The 17531-nt window shown below is 40.0% G+C and overlaps 1 protein-coding gene and 1 long non-coding RNA gene across 2 annotated transcripts in view; both read left to right on the top strand.

Annotated features, from left to right (window-relative positions):
* The window catches only part of adam19a (ADAM metallopeptidase domain 19a), a 91986-nt gene that overhangs the window by 18377 nt on the left and 56078 nt on the right, over positions 1-17531 (top strand). The window contains exon 3 of the mRNA XM_085451790.1: positions 6043-6119. Coding sequence (XP_085307916.1) covers positions 6043-6119 — 77 coding nt within the window. The remainder of the gene's footprint in view (positions 1-6042; positions 6120-17531) is intronic.
* Positions 434-4658, top strand: LOC146715378 (uncharacterized). Its single transcript, XR_014918976.1, has 2 exons — positions 434-3218; positions 3376-4658. It is a non-coding gene; the product is annotated as an uncharacterized LOC146715378 (long non-coding RNA).

Genomic DNA, 17531 nt, shown 5'->3' with positions numbered 1-17531 from the left:
ATATGCAGACCACGGTATGCAGTGATGGGAGTACAAATAACGAGTACAAGTAAGTTACAAGTAATGCCGTTACTTTTTTCACTAACGGGTAATCTAACTAATTACAATTCCTATCGTTACAACGCCGTTACAGTTACTAACAAGAAAATGCGGTCCATTACTAATTTTTAAACAAACAGACGGTTGAAGCTGTGTTCAACTTACCGCATCTTATATCGGTTGTACGGAAGTAGCTGACTACGTAAGTAATCTGGACTCTACAGCTTTAAGCAGCTGCGCACGCTCCCAAGGACGGTAATCATGATCACTGTCTAGCACAACACCTGGAGCTCAGGGGGCAAAACTGAGCTCCAGGTGTTGTGCTAGACAGTGCTGGCATGAGTGCTTCGGCTCGACATCAGTAGCATCAAAGAACTTATGCACACAGGGACTATTCGGCACATCATATGGACATCTACCAAAGAGCAGCTCGCTAACTGCCTGACAAAAGTGGGGATATCAGCACTTGGACTGCTAAGAGCCCTGAGAGAAGGGGAATGGCAGCTAGAAAGCTGAAAGGACTAATGACAAAAAATAAAAAATTAACACTCATAAAAATGTTTCTTTTAAACACTAGTTTGGAATGTTAAATTATGTTTATGTTATATTGTTCAAAAAGAAAAAAAAATTGTTCTAATCTGTTTTCCTTTCCTTAAAAGAAAAAGGGAAGATGTTAAGATGTATCTGTCCCACTGCGCAAGTGTCCGGTGAAGGGGGGCATGGCTACACGCAGGCGGGAAGGGGAAGTAGGAGTTTTTGGAGTGTCAGTTTTTTCTTGTGTGAAGGAACGAAAGAAGGCAACCATTAAAGTTGGAGTTAACATACCAGTTGTGTGATTATTGGACTAACACGTTTACTGTCTAGGACAGCGCAGCGAGCACTCTCTGCTTATGAGTAAAAAAAAACAAAACAGGGGAAGTTTTAGGAGTGACGGAGGGAGAGAGCAGAAAAAGAAGGAGAGCAAGTTTTGCGATGTGAGAGATTTGTGACGTTTAGCGTGTTTGAGTGTGTAGTTAATGTGTTGTCTTGTGTAGTTAGTGTGTAGTGTTGTGAATAGTTTTGTGTTGTGTGTCAGAACAATGAGGCGAATGCTGTCTCCAGGTAGAAACAGGAGTGATACACCTGCTGCTGTCAGACCTGCAGGTATCAGGCTGTGATGTCTCCTTTATAGTGGACAGAAATAAATTTTTTGGAGTGGCGCAAATAATTTGTGTGGCATCTTATTGAAGAACAGCTGATTGTTCTGTAAATAGTTTGAAATGGTTATTTAAAAAATCAAGGTAAAAGGTAAATGGATGCAAATAACTTTGTTGTTTGCAAAACTTGTGCATAGGATTTTAAAATTGACAATTTATATTTGCATTTTAAGTTATGAAATATGATTCATTAAACATGTTTGTGGTTGTTACAGTAAAAAATATAACCTTTTCCACTCTGATTTTATGTTTTTTGTCTGATTTTAGATCAATTGCGTTAATACAGTATATCAAAATGAAAACATGACTGTAAATTCAGACACGTGAGGTTGTGCTGAAAAGGATGATACCAAACAAGGCAAAGGAAATAGTTTTTAAAGGTGAAATGTGGAGGAAACATCAAAAGTAGTTAAAAATGGCCAATTATACCCTGGACCCCAGAGGGTTAAACGTTTTCTTCAAAGTAACGCAATAGTTACTTTTTAAGTAATTAATTACTTTTCAAGTAATTAATTACTTTTAGAATCTTGTAACTCAGTTACTAACTCAGTTACTTTTTTTGAAGAAGTAACTAGTAACTAGAATTAATTACTTTTCAAAGTAACTTGGCCAACACTGATGGTATGCGCAACTTTGTTTTGGTTGGGATGAACACTGTACATTGTTTTTGTGGGAGAATACAGTAAAAATATATTTGGTACCATGTATTTGTGAGTTTTGTATACAAACATTCTGTAATCTTTTACAATGCACTCATGTAGGCCTATGTACTGTCTGTAGTAAGTGTTACACTGAACATAAAAAGGCTTACAGTAAGTCAATATGATGACTTTATTTTGCAGGTGAATTGAAGGGTTTTGCCCATTGTGTGTGTGTTTTTTGATTTGTGTTGAATTCTGACAATATGCTTTTGGAAAATGTGTGTAAACAATTAGGAAAAACTGTAATGCTCATGATTATGCAAAGGGGAAACCCAAGTGAACAATAAAATTATGCATGAAATTATAAGTCAGGCTCACGTAACCAGCATACTAACGAGTGGCCAATGCTAACATAGAAGATGTGGGTACAGGTGAGATCTATGTAAATGACATATTCCAAGACATAGCAGGTCTGTTGCATTTGAAGCAGTTTACTCCTCACATGTGGAGTGATAAAATTCCTAATGACACATTTCCAGTTAAATGTCCTCCACCGCATGTTTTTAGTAGCCACACAAAAGCCTACCAAACTCTTTCTCATCAGTCATACGTCCCTGGTGTGAACCCATCGTCCTTGGAAATCCCCCTTATTAATGTTTGAGCATTAATATTTAAGTTGTTTAGCAAGAGAATATAGTGACACAGGGTCTAGTTTACTCCTGAGTGAGGTGTTCAGATTCCCCTCCCCGACTATAGTTGGAATTTTATCCATCCATCCATTCGCTTCCGCTTATCCTTTTCAGGGTCAGAGGGGGCGCTGGAGCCTATCCCAGCTGTCATAGAGTGAGAGGCGGGGTACCATCCTGGACAGGTCGCCAGCCTGTCGTGGGGCCAACACACAGAGGCTGACAACCATTTGTGCTCGCATTTACTCCCACATTCACACCTGTGGGCAATTTGGATTAATCAATTAACTTATCTAAGTATATTTAGGGCTTTGGAGCGTGATGTCACGGGGGTGGGCGTGGAAAGGATTTTGGCCTGATGTGCCATTTTCCGGGTCCAAAGTGCAAGCGAAAAAAGAGCGAAGGCACACACAACAGCCATGGTTCGTATTTGCTGTATTGGCTGCACAGTTCGATCGCACGACCGGCAAGAGAATAAGCTTGAAAATGGTTTATCTTTTCACTCTTTCCCAACCTGGAAGCAACATGAGGCAGCTCGTGTATCGATGTTACCAAACGAAGGCGTCTAGTCTGGATAGCAGCTGTGAGACGAGTTGATATCCAGTTCTCTTCTATCTCCAAATATCTGGTGGTGTGCTCCAGACATTTTCATTCCGGTAAGTTCTAACTATGTTCATATCACTCTTTATAGCCTATTAGTTTTATTTTCAATGCACTCTGAGGTCACAGCAAATTAGAACAAACATCCTAATGAGTGATTTTGCAGAACTACCCTCTATTTATAGAGTTGCTAATTATTTGGCATTATTGCAGCAAACCAGCCTATGACAAGGATGACATTGTGACTGGGTTCCAGCGCTACACAAGGGACCTGCTTCAAACATACCACCATGCCAATCAGATTACTTCTTCATGTGAGGGTGAAGAGGTGACCCTCCTGGATAAGATGGTGAAGGTTTGCTGCGTTTGGTGAACAGTGTGGTAGTAAAACCAGGGGAAAATGAAACTTGCTCCTGTTAAATATTCTTAAGTCTTTTGTTGTATAAATAGTGGTATTTTTTCAAAAGATACAGTAAATAAAGTGCTGGTAGTGGGTGACATCATGTAAACACTGTCATGATTTTGTGTAAACATTTTGTCATTTGTAAACTATAAATGACATGGATTCTACACTGTTACTGATGTGATGTTCTATAAAGTGGTTTTAATTTTTTTTAAAAAAGAGGCAAAAATTAGTTTGTTTCTTTATTCCACTTTTGAACAGTGGTACTCAGTCGGGACATATTTGGTAAATGCAAATTATTTACACGGCAGTGCACTTCAGGCATAAATCTAGACCCCTAGATAAAACATTATTGGTCATTCCCACGACCCACAGCTTTACCGTGTTCCAGCAAAGTATCCAGTAGCAGTGACAACTCCTCCACAGTAGCAGGTGGGATTTTTCTGTTTTGAGGACGGCTCCTTTTACCTTTCAATATGGATGGTCTGTTTATGTTTTGATCAAGAGCCTTTTTTGGGCAGCTGAAGAGGAGAAGTATTATGGCCAACCTCTGGTCATATTACCCAGCAAAACCCAGTATGCATGTTCATCTGTAACAGTCCTTGTGCCACGGATCCGCACTGTTGCTTCTACATTAAACAGAAGAACAGTGACGTGGGTGCAGGTCTCCGCGACTCCGGCCATACAGCTGCAGTGGGCGGCTTCAACCTTCCCTGTGGTGCTCACAGTGACCCATGACTGCAATGCTGGTTCATTCAGTCTTTGAAAGTTGTCATGTATTTAATATATATTCTTAATGCTTATTTGCTGGTTATATTGTTTTATGTATAGGCCTTTATAAACCAGGCCCAGAGGTGACAAAGAACTAGGTCGCAGGCTGACAGGAAACTGCATGCTTTTGCAGAGCATATGAGGTGCAGACAGAAAGTGAAACTAAGCAGAGTGTTTGATTGAAACTTAAAGTGTGCGTGACGTCTAGAGAAAGTATATAACAATCAAGCTGTCTGCTGCTGCTTTAGACTTGAGCTGGTGTCTCTGTGTGCTCAGTCTCCTTTTCCGGAAATGTAAAATAAAGATCATTTTTTGAGTTAGACCACTTTGAGCCATGAGTTTTTCTTCGCCGCCAAAAGTGGGAGTGCAGGACCTGAAACACACGCAAAGTTCATTTAAAGACAAGAACTATGAGCCAAGGCCGACACAAATGTGTTTTATCTACTTTATCATAACTGTAACAAAGTGTTTAGAAAGTTAGCACATACATGTAATTTTTCATTTCTTTATGTGTCCATCTATAGAACGCTGCATGTTATAGTGTAAATATGCCTGTTATCTCTCAGAAACCTGCCTGCAGAAAATGAACCTAAAGTATGTAATGCAAGGATGTAATCACTTTCAAGATGGCGAAAGCATAAAGTGACAATTATGAATCACTTAATATGATAAGGAGATTCTGCAGGTCATTAATCAATGTATAAAACTAAAATAAAATGTATTTTTGTGACACAGGATACAAACATGGAAGCAAGATGTATAATTAGAATTATTTATAATAAATATGAATAAATCATTGCCATTTCTTTAACCATAAAGAAAAATTAAATCCTCCAGGACAATGTTACATCAATGCACAGAACTCACTATGTTTTCCATCTAACAGAGCCTCCACATGTTCTCACTGTAATTTCCCCCTCATGAGTGAATTTATGCTGCACTAATTTGAATGTTCGGGGGAAAATCAAATGCATTTCACTCGCAGTACTCAAGCTGACTTACCTTTGTTTGAATGACGACTTGTACACGCTGACTCCACAGACAAGGTACGAAATATGTCAGGCTATGCCAATAGCGGTTGGTCTTCAGGGTTTCTACTCCATGGCCGTATTTCATACTGGTCCACATTTTCTGCAAGTACTGCCGCTTCACCTCTGGACGCAATTGGTCTCTATATAGTTGATTCTCTTTTGAGCTGCTTTTAAGTATCTTTCTTGTATTCGTCGTTCCAACACAGTGTGTTTGTTTTGATTGTGGACCCGGAAAATGGCGCCGCGCTCCCACAATGCATTGCGGTGTCAACTCCAAAGGCCTATAGTTCCAAGAAGATGGAGAAAATGCCAGGTCAGCTGAGGAGATATATGGTCTCCTCAGCTGAACTGGAAAAAATGTTCATGCATTTGTGTCATCGCGTTTAGATTATTGTAATGCCCTGTTTACCAGCTTGGACAAATCATCTCTCTCGCCTCCAAGCCATACAAAATGCTTGGAGGCAAGGCTACTAACATGTTCTAGCAATCAGAGATGTTTTTTCATTCATATAGCACTATTGTAATCATACTGACCACTATAAACTTCAGGCACTTTATCTACCTCTAATTCATAGTAGATTTAAAATCACAAGTTAACCCAATAGGCATGGCTTTGAATAGTGAAAAGAAGCCAAAGCACCTGGAGCTAACCCAGTTTTCATCATGACCTTACAGGAGGAATATCCAGTCAGAGGAAAGATCTTGCTCTCGTCCAGTGACCTCCAGCTGGTGCTACAAGTGGAACATAATCAGTAAGTTCTCATGTCAGCCTAATCTCTCATATATCCTTCTGTGCCTCTGATGTTATTGGTACACAGTGCTATCTGGTTGACTGCTGTCCATTTGTTGTCTAGCTGTTTTATTTATTTATTTTTTTGCTTGCCTTTGGTTTATTATCTGAATAATTAGACGGCTAAGATTTAATGGGCCTGTTAGTGGTCTTTTGCTCTGATGACTCTAGATCTTGGTAAACACAAATGAATTCTACTCCAGAGGTCCAGCAATATCAGCTGTCACCAGTGCCTCTAGTTACCTTTACTTCTGGTTGCTCAGGTGTCTTTGACTTAGCCAGAAAGAAGTCAACCTGGAGCCAGCTAGGGTTACCTTTTCTGTGCTCAACACACACTGCCTCACCAGCACTCATTTTTCCTTGTGACTTGCCGTCACTCCATCACACCCTCTGTCAGTCTGGTGCTGATGCACACTAAAATCAAATCAAATCAATTTATTTATATAGCACTTTTCACAGGATAAAAACCACAAAGTGCTTCACAGTAATATAAAACAGAAATACATAAAATACATTAATAATAAAACACACAGCACAAATCTAATTAAAAGTAGTCTTAATACCAAATAATAACTAGAAAAGGTTGCATTTCCTGTGAAAATGCAGTGTGAATGCTGTGTATAAATATTTTTATTTATCAAAAGTACTACAAAATAGCAGAAATACTATTATTTAGCAGAAATACTATAACATAGCAGAAGTACTATGATTTGTCACAAATACTACCATTTAGCACAAATACTATAATTTAAAACAAATACAGTGGAACCCCGACTTAAAAAATTAATTTGTTCCAGAGGGTCTTTTGTAAGTCAAAATTTTCGTAAGTCGAAGCACCTTTTTCCATCGCCTTTTGAGTGAGATGATGCTGGCTGAAGATGAGGTTCTTGGTGGAGGAGGAGTGGCAGTTTTCTATTTTATCTATTTCGTAACGTGGACATTTTGCCATACCACGGGCAGAAATTTCCTACCCTCAAACAAATGTAAGTCATGGCCAAACGGTAATAGGTAAGAAAAAAATTGTTGACTCATGAGCGTCAGGAGTGTCTGAAGATATATTGACACAAGCCTCATGTCTTAACTTCGTTTCGTTAAGGAGACATGACAATTAGAAAATGTGTCTCATTGGAGAATTCCAGCGCTGATTTTGAACAAAGTGTCCATTGAGTTTCTATGGAGAGTTTTCAGACTTTGTGCTGCTCTGAGGAGATTTTCCAAAAATCTCTAACTCCCACAACAATGATAGTGACATTTTCTGAAAGCCATAGAAAATACCCATGTTTTGATGTGAAATTGGTGAGGGTACAGAAAAAAAACATGGCTCAGCCCAGCAAGCAAAGCTGGTGATCACACTGATAATGTTGTCCCATTCAGTAAAATGGGCCAAAAATGACATAAAAAGCTTAATATCTGAAAAAGTATAAAAGTTATGTGCACCAAAAGATACAGCACGCTTCACCTCTTTTTAGCACAATTTTCAGCCTCTTCTGCTCTTTTCAGCACAATTTTCAGGTTCTGTCTGTCTACTCTGTCTTTGCTGCACAGCTGCCTCTTCTCTCATTCTCTCCCTCTCTCTCGCCTGTTGCTACTAAAATCATGAAACTAATCAGTGATCAGCTGATCGGCTTTTCTCTCTTGTTTGTTTATCGCCCACTTTGCGCCAGAAAGAGGAAACCAGCGGATGTCGCGCTAAACAACAGCAGCACGTTTAAGCTTGATCAGCTGTTGTTAGAATTTATTTGATATTCATTTCTAGTATCAGCTGATGTTTGCTGGAGCCACAGCTGTAAAAGCTGTTGAACATTATGTCAGTTTGGATATCCTAGTGAGAGGGAAACGTGAAGATGAAACCAGGAGATGTCCTTACTGAATAATCAGAGCTGAACAGGTGATGGAGAAACAGGTTTACCTTTTAGGTGACATAAATGAGTTGAAGGGAAGTTATGAACTGTTTCTGAGAGACAAATAACACCAGGATCCTTTTTTAGGTAGCTGACAGCTGGTAACTGTGCAGGGGCGGGTCTAGCAAAATCTTTGCCAGGGGCCAGGTAGAGCATTTACAGGACAAGGGGGGCGCAAAGAAATAATTTTCTTTCTTATTCTCATTTAAAATATCTAGCTTTTATTAAATGATTATGTGGATCGGATCTTTCAACCAAAGTTTTTATAATAATGTACGAAATTGACTGTAGATCATTGTCAGTCAATCAGAACGCTGTGTAAAAATAACAAAAAACAAAAAGGTGCATGCAAAACATTTCTTTACTCCCAAGAAAATCAATCTGCTACACTGTTTACTTTAAACCACTCCAAATTTAAATGGTAAATTCTAAATTGTGCCTTGTCTTTATCCCCTGAGACTTAAGCATATATTTATTTTCTTACTTCTTTTATTTCTATTTATTAGTTTTTTGGCTGTGATGTACCTGCAGCCTCGTCCTCTCGTCTCTCTGTATGCTGCGCTGCATATAGGAGAGATCAAAATACAGTTTACTATGATTAGCGCCTTGACCTGAATTTTAAAAATATTTGGCAAAAAGCACTATGCTGCTAAAAAAGGAAAAATAAATATTTGCAAAATATCTGGATAAATATTTATTTTACGTGTTTGATGTGTGTGGCGGGGCGTGGTCTGCAGTGCTGCTGCAGGGGAGGCGGACCCACCTGAGCGGCATCTGCAATCACGCCTCTCCGGCTTAGAGACTCTCAGCTGTTGTGTTGGTGTGTCGGGCTGTGTGGGTCAATAAAGAAATGCTACAAAGCGTGTTCATGCAAACATCGCCATGTCTGCCGTGGTACAATGGGACTTCTGCTCCTGAACCTGTGCGCACAGCATCTGCAAATCGGGGCTGTACGAAGTCACTTCATCTTTACGCAAGACTGTAAGCTGTCATCTGTGAGGAGCGAGCGGTGTTTGTTTTTACCGTAGTTCATGGTGGAGAATAGCTGCTCTGCTGCGTTTTGCTCCCTGTAGCCGTATGAATGGCAAACTGCACTCATTGGCAGCGGCATAGGCACACTTAAAATTTCTTCTGAAATTTTCGCTCTCTAGTTTTTTGTCACATTTCCAACCCACTTCCTTTATCCAGTCTTGTGACCGGCAAAAGTGACCCAAAATGGGCACTCTAGGTGTAGTTACTGTTTGTTTGTGTATTTTTAAGTCGTTTTAAACCTTGTGATCAACAAAAAGTAAGAGTAAAACAAGAACTGACTGCATTGCAGTCAGGGCAGGAGCAGGAGCTTCGCTCATGCACGATTTATTTGCAGTTTGGACCTATAGGTGTGAGCATCTCCTGCTCTGACAGCAGCTCGGGTGGACTTCTGCGTGAGGACTATCTGCCACCTGTGAGCCCAACTGACAGTAAGAGCGATACTTGCTTCCACGTCAAAAAGTCGTCATAAGTCTCCCGATAAGACCAGAAAAAGTCGCCAGATTTGTCGCTAGTCGCTTTTTAGAAAAAAGTTACTAAGGGGGTTTGAAAACTCGCTAAATATAGCGACAAAGTCGCTAAGTTGTCAACACTGCGGCACTGTCTGCCGACTTGCAGTTTTAAGGCTCAGGGAAACGAGCCCGCCAGCACTCTCTAGCGGCTGCGACCACTGGCGATAAGGAAAGGCTGCTTTTCATAGAGGACTCGCTTGGGGAGATGTCTTCTGGTTGACGCCAGCTCCCAGAAGAGCCTCGGGAACTCTCGTGTGATCTTTGGATACCTTCAGAATGGATTATTATTTAATCTGAAAAATTCTGTTAGATTTCCCACTTACCACTACAGGGAGCCCAAGTACCACCAGTGGTACGTGTATCACAGTTTGAGAACCAATGATCTAGACATAAAATTAAAGTCTTGATAACTCTAAAATCTGAACACAGAAAATAATTGGCTAGGACCTGTAGATCTGCCTTAGCAGTGATTGAATGTAATGGATAAGTGGCTGGATATCTGGCTGCTTTACACATTACAATCAATAAATACAGAGAACCAGATTTTAAAGGGGGAAGAGGACCCATACAGTCTATTCTAGATGAGAGTACTCTTAAAAAAGGTGTTTGACTTCACTGAGAATGCTTGTCTAGCACAGCACAGAAAGTCTAAGATCAGGCAACAAAGGAGGTTTGAATTACAGGGTGGGCCATTTATATGAATACACCGTAATAACATGGGAATGGTTGGTGATATTAAAGTCCTGTTTGTGGCACATTAGTATATGTGAGGGGGCAAACTCGTCAAGATGGGTGGTGACCATGGTGGCCATTTAGAAGTCGGCCATCTTGGTTACAACTTTTGTTTTTTAAATAGGAAGAGGGCCATGTGACACATCAAACTTATTGGTAATGTCACAAGAAAAACAATGGTGTGCTTGGTTTCAACGTAACTTTATTCTTATGCACCCTTACAAACTCCAGCTACTGCAGCATCTTAACGAGGATGACCCAGATCGGTGCACAGAATTTGCAGAATGGGCAAAACAAAAATTGGAACAGGACCCTCAGTTCATGCAGAAGATTGTGTTCAGTGATGAGGCAAACTTTTATGTGAATGGTGAAGTTAACAAACAAAACCACCGCTATTGGTCTGACACTAACCCACATTGGATGGATCCCTCCAAGACTGTTGGAACAACAAAAGTGATGGTTTGGTGTGGTATATGGGGTACAACGATAGTGGGCCCATTCTTCATCAATGGAAACCTCAAGGCCACTGGATATTTGAAATTGCTACATGATGATGTGTTTCCCTCTTTGTGCACTGAAGCTTGCACGTTCCCTGAGTTTTTCCAGCAAGATGGTGCACCACCACATTATGGGTGCCAGGTCCGAGCATTCCTAGATGAACAGTTTCCTGGAAAGTCGATTGGTCGTCGTGGACCAGTTGAATGGCCCCCAAGGTCTCCAGATCTGACCCCCTTAGACTTTTATCTTTGGGGTAATCTGAAGGCAATTGTCTATGGTGTGAAGATACGAGATGTGTAGCACCTGAAACTATGGATACTGGATGCCTGTGCTGGCATTTCTCCTGCGGTGTTGCTATCAGTTTGTGAAGAGTGGGAGAAGAGGGTTGCATTGACAATCCAACACAATGGGCAGCACATTGAACACATTTTATAAGTGGTGAGAAACTCACCACCCATCTTGAGGGGTTTGTCCCCTCACATATACTAGTGCCACAAACAGGACTTTAATATCACCAACCATTCCCATTTTATTATGGTGTATCCATATAAATGGCCCACCCTGTACTATGTCTTCTAATGATACTGCCTAGGGGAAGTATGTATAATGTAAACAGAATTGGTCCTAGCACTGAACCCCGTGGAACGCCATAATTGACCTTAGTGTGTGAAGAGGACTCTCTATTTACATGTACAAATTGGAGTCTATTAGATAGATATGATACAAACCACTGCAGCGCACTACCTGTAATACCTACAACATGTTCTAATCGCTCTAATAGGATATTATGGTCGACAGTATCGAACGCTGCACTAAGGTCTAGCAGGACAAGCACAGAGAAGAGTCCACTGTCAGAGGTCATAAGAAGATCATTTGTAACCTTCACTAAAGCTGTTTCTGTGCTGTGATGAGCTCTGAAACCTGACTGAAACTCTTCAAATAAACCATTCCTCTGCAGATGATCTGTTAGCTGTTTGAAACTACTCTTTCAATGATTTTTGATATGAAAGGAAGGTTGGAGATTGGCCTATAATTAGCTAAGACTGCTGGGTCTAGAAATGCTTTTTGAGTAAAGGTTTAACTACAGCCAGCTTGAAGGCCTGTGGTACATAGCCGATTATTAGAGATAGGTTGATCATATTTAAGATCGAAGAATTAATTAATGGCAGGACTTCTTTGAGCAGTTTTGTAGGAATGGGGTCTAAAAGACACGTTGATGGTTTGGAGGAAGTAATTATAGAAGTTAACTCAGAAAGATCAGTTGGAGAAAAAGAGTCTAACTTAACATCAATGGTACTAAGAGTAGCTGTAGATAATATTACATCTGTGGGATGATTATTGGTAATTTTTTCTCTAATGATAAAAATTTTATTTGTGAAGAAGTTCATGAAGTCATTACTAGTTAACGTTAAAGGGATGGTTGGCTCAACAGAGCTCTGACTTTTTGTCAGCCTGGCTACAGTGCTGAAGAGAAACCTGGGGTTGTTCTTATTTTCTTCAATCAGTGATGAATAAGATAAGATAACCTTTATTAGTCCCACACGTGGGAAATTTGTTTTGTCACAGCAGGAAGTGGACAGTGCAAAAGTTATGAAGCAAAAATTAGAATATAATAAGAATAAATACAGTACACAACTGTACAGAATAGAATAAAATACTATATACAGTAGAATAAAATAGAATAAAATATACAATAGGATAAAAATAGAATACAAATGCTGTATACAACTGAGTAAAAATACGATGCCAGAAAAGAGTATTGCACTTAGTGTTATTGGACATGTGTGGATGTGTGTGTTTGATCGGTTGAAGTCTTGAAGTTGGAGTCTGACAGCAGTGGGGAGGAAAGACCTGCAAAATCTCTCTGTCCCACACCGTGGGTGCCGCAGCCACTGAAGGAGCTGCTCATTGCTGTCACATTCTCCTGCATGGGGTGGGAGATGTTGTCCAACAGGGATGACAGCTTAGCCACCATTCTCCTGTCACTCACCACCTCCACTGGGTCCAGAGGGCATCCTAGAACAGAGCTGGCCCTTCTGATCAGCCTGTTCAGTCTCTTCCTATCCCCGGCAGAGATGCTGCCATCCCAGCAGACCACACCGTAAAAGATGGCTGAGGCCACCACAGAGTCATAGAAGGTCTTTAGAATAGTAAGATGTTCTGGCTTTGCAGAGGGCTTTCTTATAAAGCAAACAAAGGCTAAATGATGATCCTCTAAATTTGTGACACACCATTTCTTCTCCAGCTTACGGGTTATCTGCTTTAGGCTATGCATTTGAGAATTATACCACGGAGTCAGGTACATCTGTTTTGAGGCCTTAGTTTTCACAGGAGCTACAGTATCCAGAGTCGTACGTAGTGAGGAGGTAAAATTATTAACAAGATAATCGACCTCCGTTGGAGTAGCGTTCAGATAGCTGCTCTGCTCTATGTTGGTACAGGTCATTGAAGATGATAACAGTGAGTGGATTATATTCTTAAACTTAGTTACAGCGCTTTCAGAAAGACATCTACTGTGATAAAGTCTACTCTCCACTGCTGTGTATTCAGTTATTGTAAATGTAAATGTTATCAGGAAATGATCAGACAGGAGAGGGTTTTCAGGAAACACTGTTAATGTTACGTTTCTATTTCATATGTTAACACAGTGGTTAACCTGTAGATCCTATTTTTCTAGGCCCCCCTTTTGTTTTACAAGACAAATGTCCGTCCCCCCCGCACACACACGCACACACAAACACGTCCTCCAACCACACACACCCATATTTTTCTCCATTGTGGTTTATTTCACACCTCAAACATTTAGCATTTAGTAGACAATTAAGTAAATACAAGTAAAAAGGAATAAATTACAGGTAGTAAGAAAATAAACTACTAACTTGTTTAGGCTACATTCACACCTACACGGGTATTTTTGAAAACGCAGCTGTTTCGTCCACACGTAAATGAATTGCAGAATGGCAGATAGTCAGATTAACAGTATTTTGTCTCTATCTTCAGGTTTTACACGCTTACATACACACACCCAGTTACTGTCCCTCCATTTAGAAAGGCAGAGGCGTCATGATGTAATTATTTTATGTGTAGTTGTTTTTTTTCCTGTGTAATAATATTCAACATTGCTATCTATACATTTTTCGAAAAATGCCTCTCTGTGGAAATTGGTTTAAAAACACAAAAAACTGTTTGTCCGTGATTTGAATCGAGGGAACAAATCGTGGCAGGATCAGCCTGATATTATTTGTATCCCACTGTAACTTTACTGTATAAAGAGCTAACGTCTCCAAAATGTCAGGAGTAGTTGGTCATTACAACAAGTGTTTGTGAACTAAAAATCAAGAATGTGGGATCCTGTTTGTCCGTGATTTGAAGAGCCCAGCGTGTGATCCCGACGAAGGGAAAAGCAATTCTGCAGGGGAGACCTACCTTGGCACTTGTGCAGGTGAAACCAAAGGGAAGATATGCTTCACCATATTTTCTAGTCTTTGGCTTAGAATGAAGTTGGTTTGGAAATATACTCAGCGATGCTTCATCTCCTGCTTTGTGTTTGTGTGGGAGCCCCGTCAAAAACCTGTCAATTATGCTATTATTTACTTGTATGTTATTTAATTTTTTTTCCCCTTTTCATACTGCGCCTCCCCTGCAATGGCTCTGTGCCCCCCCTAGGGGGCGGGCTCCACACTTTGGGAAGGTCAGAGTTAACACAAGATCTAGAGTGTGATTAAAGTGGTGGGTGGGTTCTATTACAGTTTGAGAGAAGCCAATTGAGTCTAATAACAGATTAAATGCCATGTTGAGGCTGTCATTTTTAGCATCTACATGGATTAAAATCACCCATAATAATTATTTTATCTGAGCTTAGCACTAAATCAGATAAAAAGTCTGAGAAATCAGACAGAAACTCTGTGTAAAGCCCAGGTGGACGATAGATGGCATTGGTGGGGACGGATGATTCAACCACCGAACCCTGCCCTGTTTCTTTTTTTCCACCCTTTTTATGTTTTCTTCTTGATAAAAAAAGAAGAGAAATATACTTGCCTACATATGCTATTCTACAAGCTTTTAAACCATTAAAAATTACAATTAGTAATTTATAGTTGTATATGTGAATTATATAATGTTAAATTACTATTAAACAAATGACTGACTAAGTATTTTAGGCTTTAGTTTACTTCAGCCATATTCCATATAAATCAGATATCATACAAAAGTAAAAATAGCTTCAAATGAAGTCATAACAATAAAAGAATATGACTTTAAGGACTTAACAACATTACTTCAGCTATAGTACACCAACATCTCTGATACATTAGCACTAAGGGAACACTGAATGACCCGGTGGTTTTTGTCCATAAAACTACTCATCTAAGATTACCATAAAGTAAAAGATCTCTCAGCAACATTATGCAACATTTTAGGCACTATTGCCCCTATCAAATCAGTGAGCTGGGATGTTTTCTTCTAAACATGAACTACTGTTACAGCAACAGACATGGACTACTGGTGCCCCACACAACAACTCAATGTCCACTATGTGAAGGAGTCAAACACATGCCTGCTCCTCTCGTTAATCTGTAGCACCAAAACATCAGTCAGGTACCAGTTACCTTGCCTCTTCACCTCTGTCCGAGCTACAACATGGCAGAGCTGCCTCTGTCACCTGATAAATAACAGTGAGACATTCCACATACATGCAGTCACACATGTGCTTCAGATACAGTAATGAACCAATAGGTCATCATCCAATTTCACGTGTGATCTTGTATCATCATTACTCTCTAAGCTTTGTGCTGGTTCTTCTGTCATCTGACAAATAGGACATACATGACAATAAGAATAAAATGGGTAGCTGCTTCAGTGTTTCTGTCAATTTGTGCAGATCTTGCCTCATCTGTAATGTTTGTAGGGTGAGTGCATTTTTAAAACAATTTGTGCAAACTGCACTACAAGGTGGAATATTTGCAAAATCATGCCTACCTCATGATATTTTGTCTCAAAAATTAACCCTATGAATATGTCAGTGCCATTAGGATGAAATTATTGTGTCACCAACATTTTAACATTAGACATATAATTTTAACAGCCTCTGTAAACTGGCTTGCTCAAGGCTGCCGTTTTCTCTGACAGTTTCAATCAAAATTAGAAATGCTACTCTGAGACTGAGATAACTAATAGTGCTGCCTGTGGTGCAGTCAGTTTCCAAAACACGTTATTCATTGTTACAATTTTAGACTGTGGGCCAAAGCCTAGCATAGCCTGTAACGTTATTATGACGGAGACATTTTATGAGTGAACTTGACTTTAAATGACTTACAGGTTTCTTTGAAAAGTGCTTTCTTATATCCAAGTTCTTCCTTTTTGTGGCATCCTCCTCTCCTCCTTGGAGGGCCTTGCAGCGCAGGCTTGCCGCTGCTAAAACTAAACAGAGCTCCCTGAGAGGCACAGCCAATCACATTGGCCATATTTGTCACATGAGGTAGGACTCCAGTAGCGAACGTAATTTAACTCTTTCTGCACCGCTAGGTGAATGAGATGTTGACAGATCTTTTTTTTTTCTTTCTATCGGGTTTGTTTTTCTTTACTCAAAGAGATCAAATTATTGGTGGGGACAATTCAATAATCGTTGGATATTGGTAGGGACATGTCCCTTCCGTCCATGCCAAATCTACGCCCTTGGATGATAACAAATAAGACTGGTTTCTGAGTTTTACAGCTGGGGTGGACAATGTTAAGCATCAGGCTTTCAAATTAATTAAAAGTCTGTCTTGGTCTTTCATTAATTAATAGGCTGGTGTGAAAAATTGCTGCCACACCGCCCTCTCGGCCTGTGCTTCGAGATTTCTGGTAGTTAGAATGACTAGGGGGTTTTTGATTCATTTAAACTGACATACTCATCCTGCTGCAACCAGGTTTCTGTAAGGCAGAGTAAATCGATTTGCTGATCAATTATTAAGTCATGTACTAACAGAGACTTGGAGGAGAGAGACCTAATATTTAATAATACACATTTCACTGTTTTACTCTTTGGTTCAGATGTGGATACTTTATTGTTCTTTCTTTGTGATTTTTTTTATGTTTAAGTTGTTTGTTGCTGGTTTTTAGTTTGTTTTTTGTCTGTTTAGGAGCTGACACAGTCTCAGTGGAGATGGGTTTTTTGGGGGAGTAGCAGGAGGAGAGAAGCTGCAGAAAGGCGTGTAAGACTGTAACTCTGCTTCCTGGTCCCAACTCTGGATAGTCATATTTTGGGGTTTTTAATAAATTTGTCCATATTTCTAGAAATGAGAGCTGCTCCATCCAAAGTGGGATGGATGCCGTCTCTCCTAACAAGACTCGGTTGCCTACAGAAGGTTTGCCAATTATCTATGAAGCCCACATCGTTTTCTGGACACCACTCAGACAGCCAGAAATTTAAGGAGAACATGCTGCTAAACATGTCACTCCTGGTCTGATTGGGGAGGGCACCAGAGAAAACTACAGAGTCCAACATTGTTTTGACAAAGTTACATACGATTCAATATTGATTTTAGTGACCTCCGATTGGCGTAACCGGGTGTCATTACTGCCGACGTGAATTATGATTTTACTGAATTTACGTTTACCCTTAGCCAGCAGTTTTAAATTTCCCTCAATGTCGCCTGCTCTGGCCCCTGGAAGACAATTGACTATGGTTGCCGGTGTCTCTAGCTTCACATGTCTGAGAAC

The sequence above is a fragment of the Copadichromis virginalis genome, linkage group LG3 (genome assembly GCF_057382275.1).
Source record: "Copadichromis virginalis isolate Kocher_CV1m ecotype Utaka linkage group LG3, C_Virginalis_male_GT1.1, whole genome shotgun sequence".
Classification (NCBI taxonomy): domain Eukaryota; kingdom Metazoa; phylum Chordata; class Actinopteri; order Cichliformes; family Cichlidae; genus Copadichromis; species Copadichromis virginalis.
Note: the sequence above shows the minus strand (reverse complement) of the source record. Positions and strands in the feature narration are given on the sequence as shown.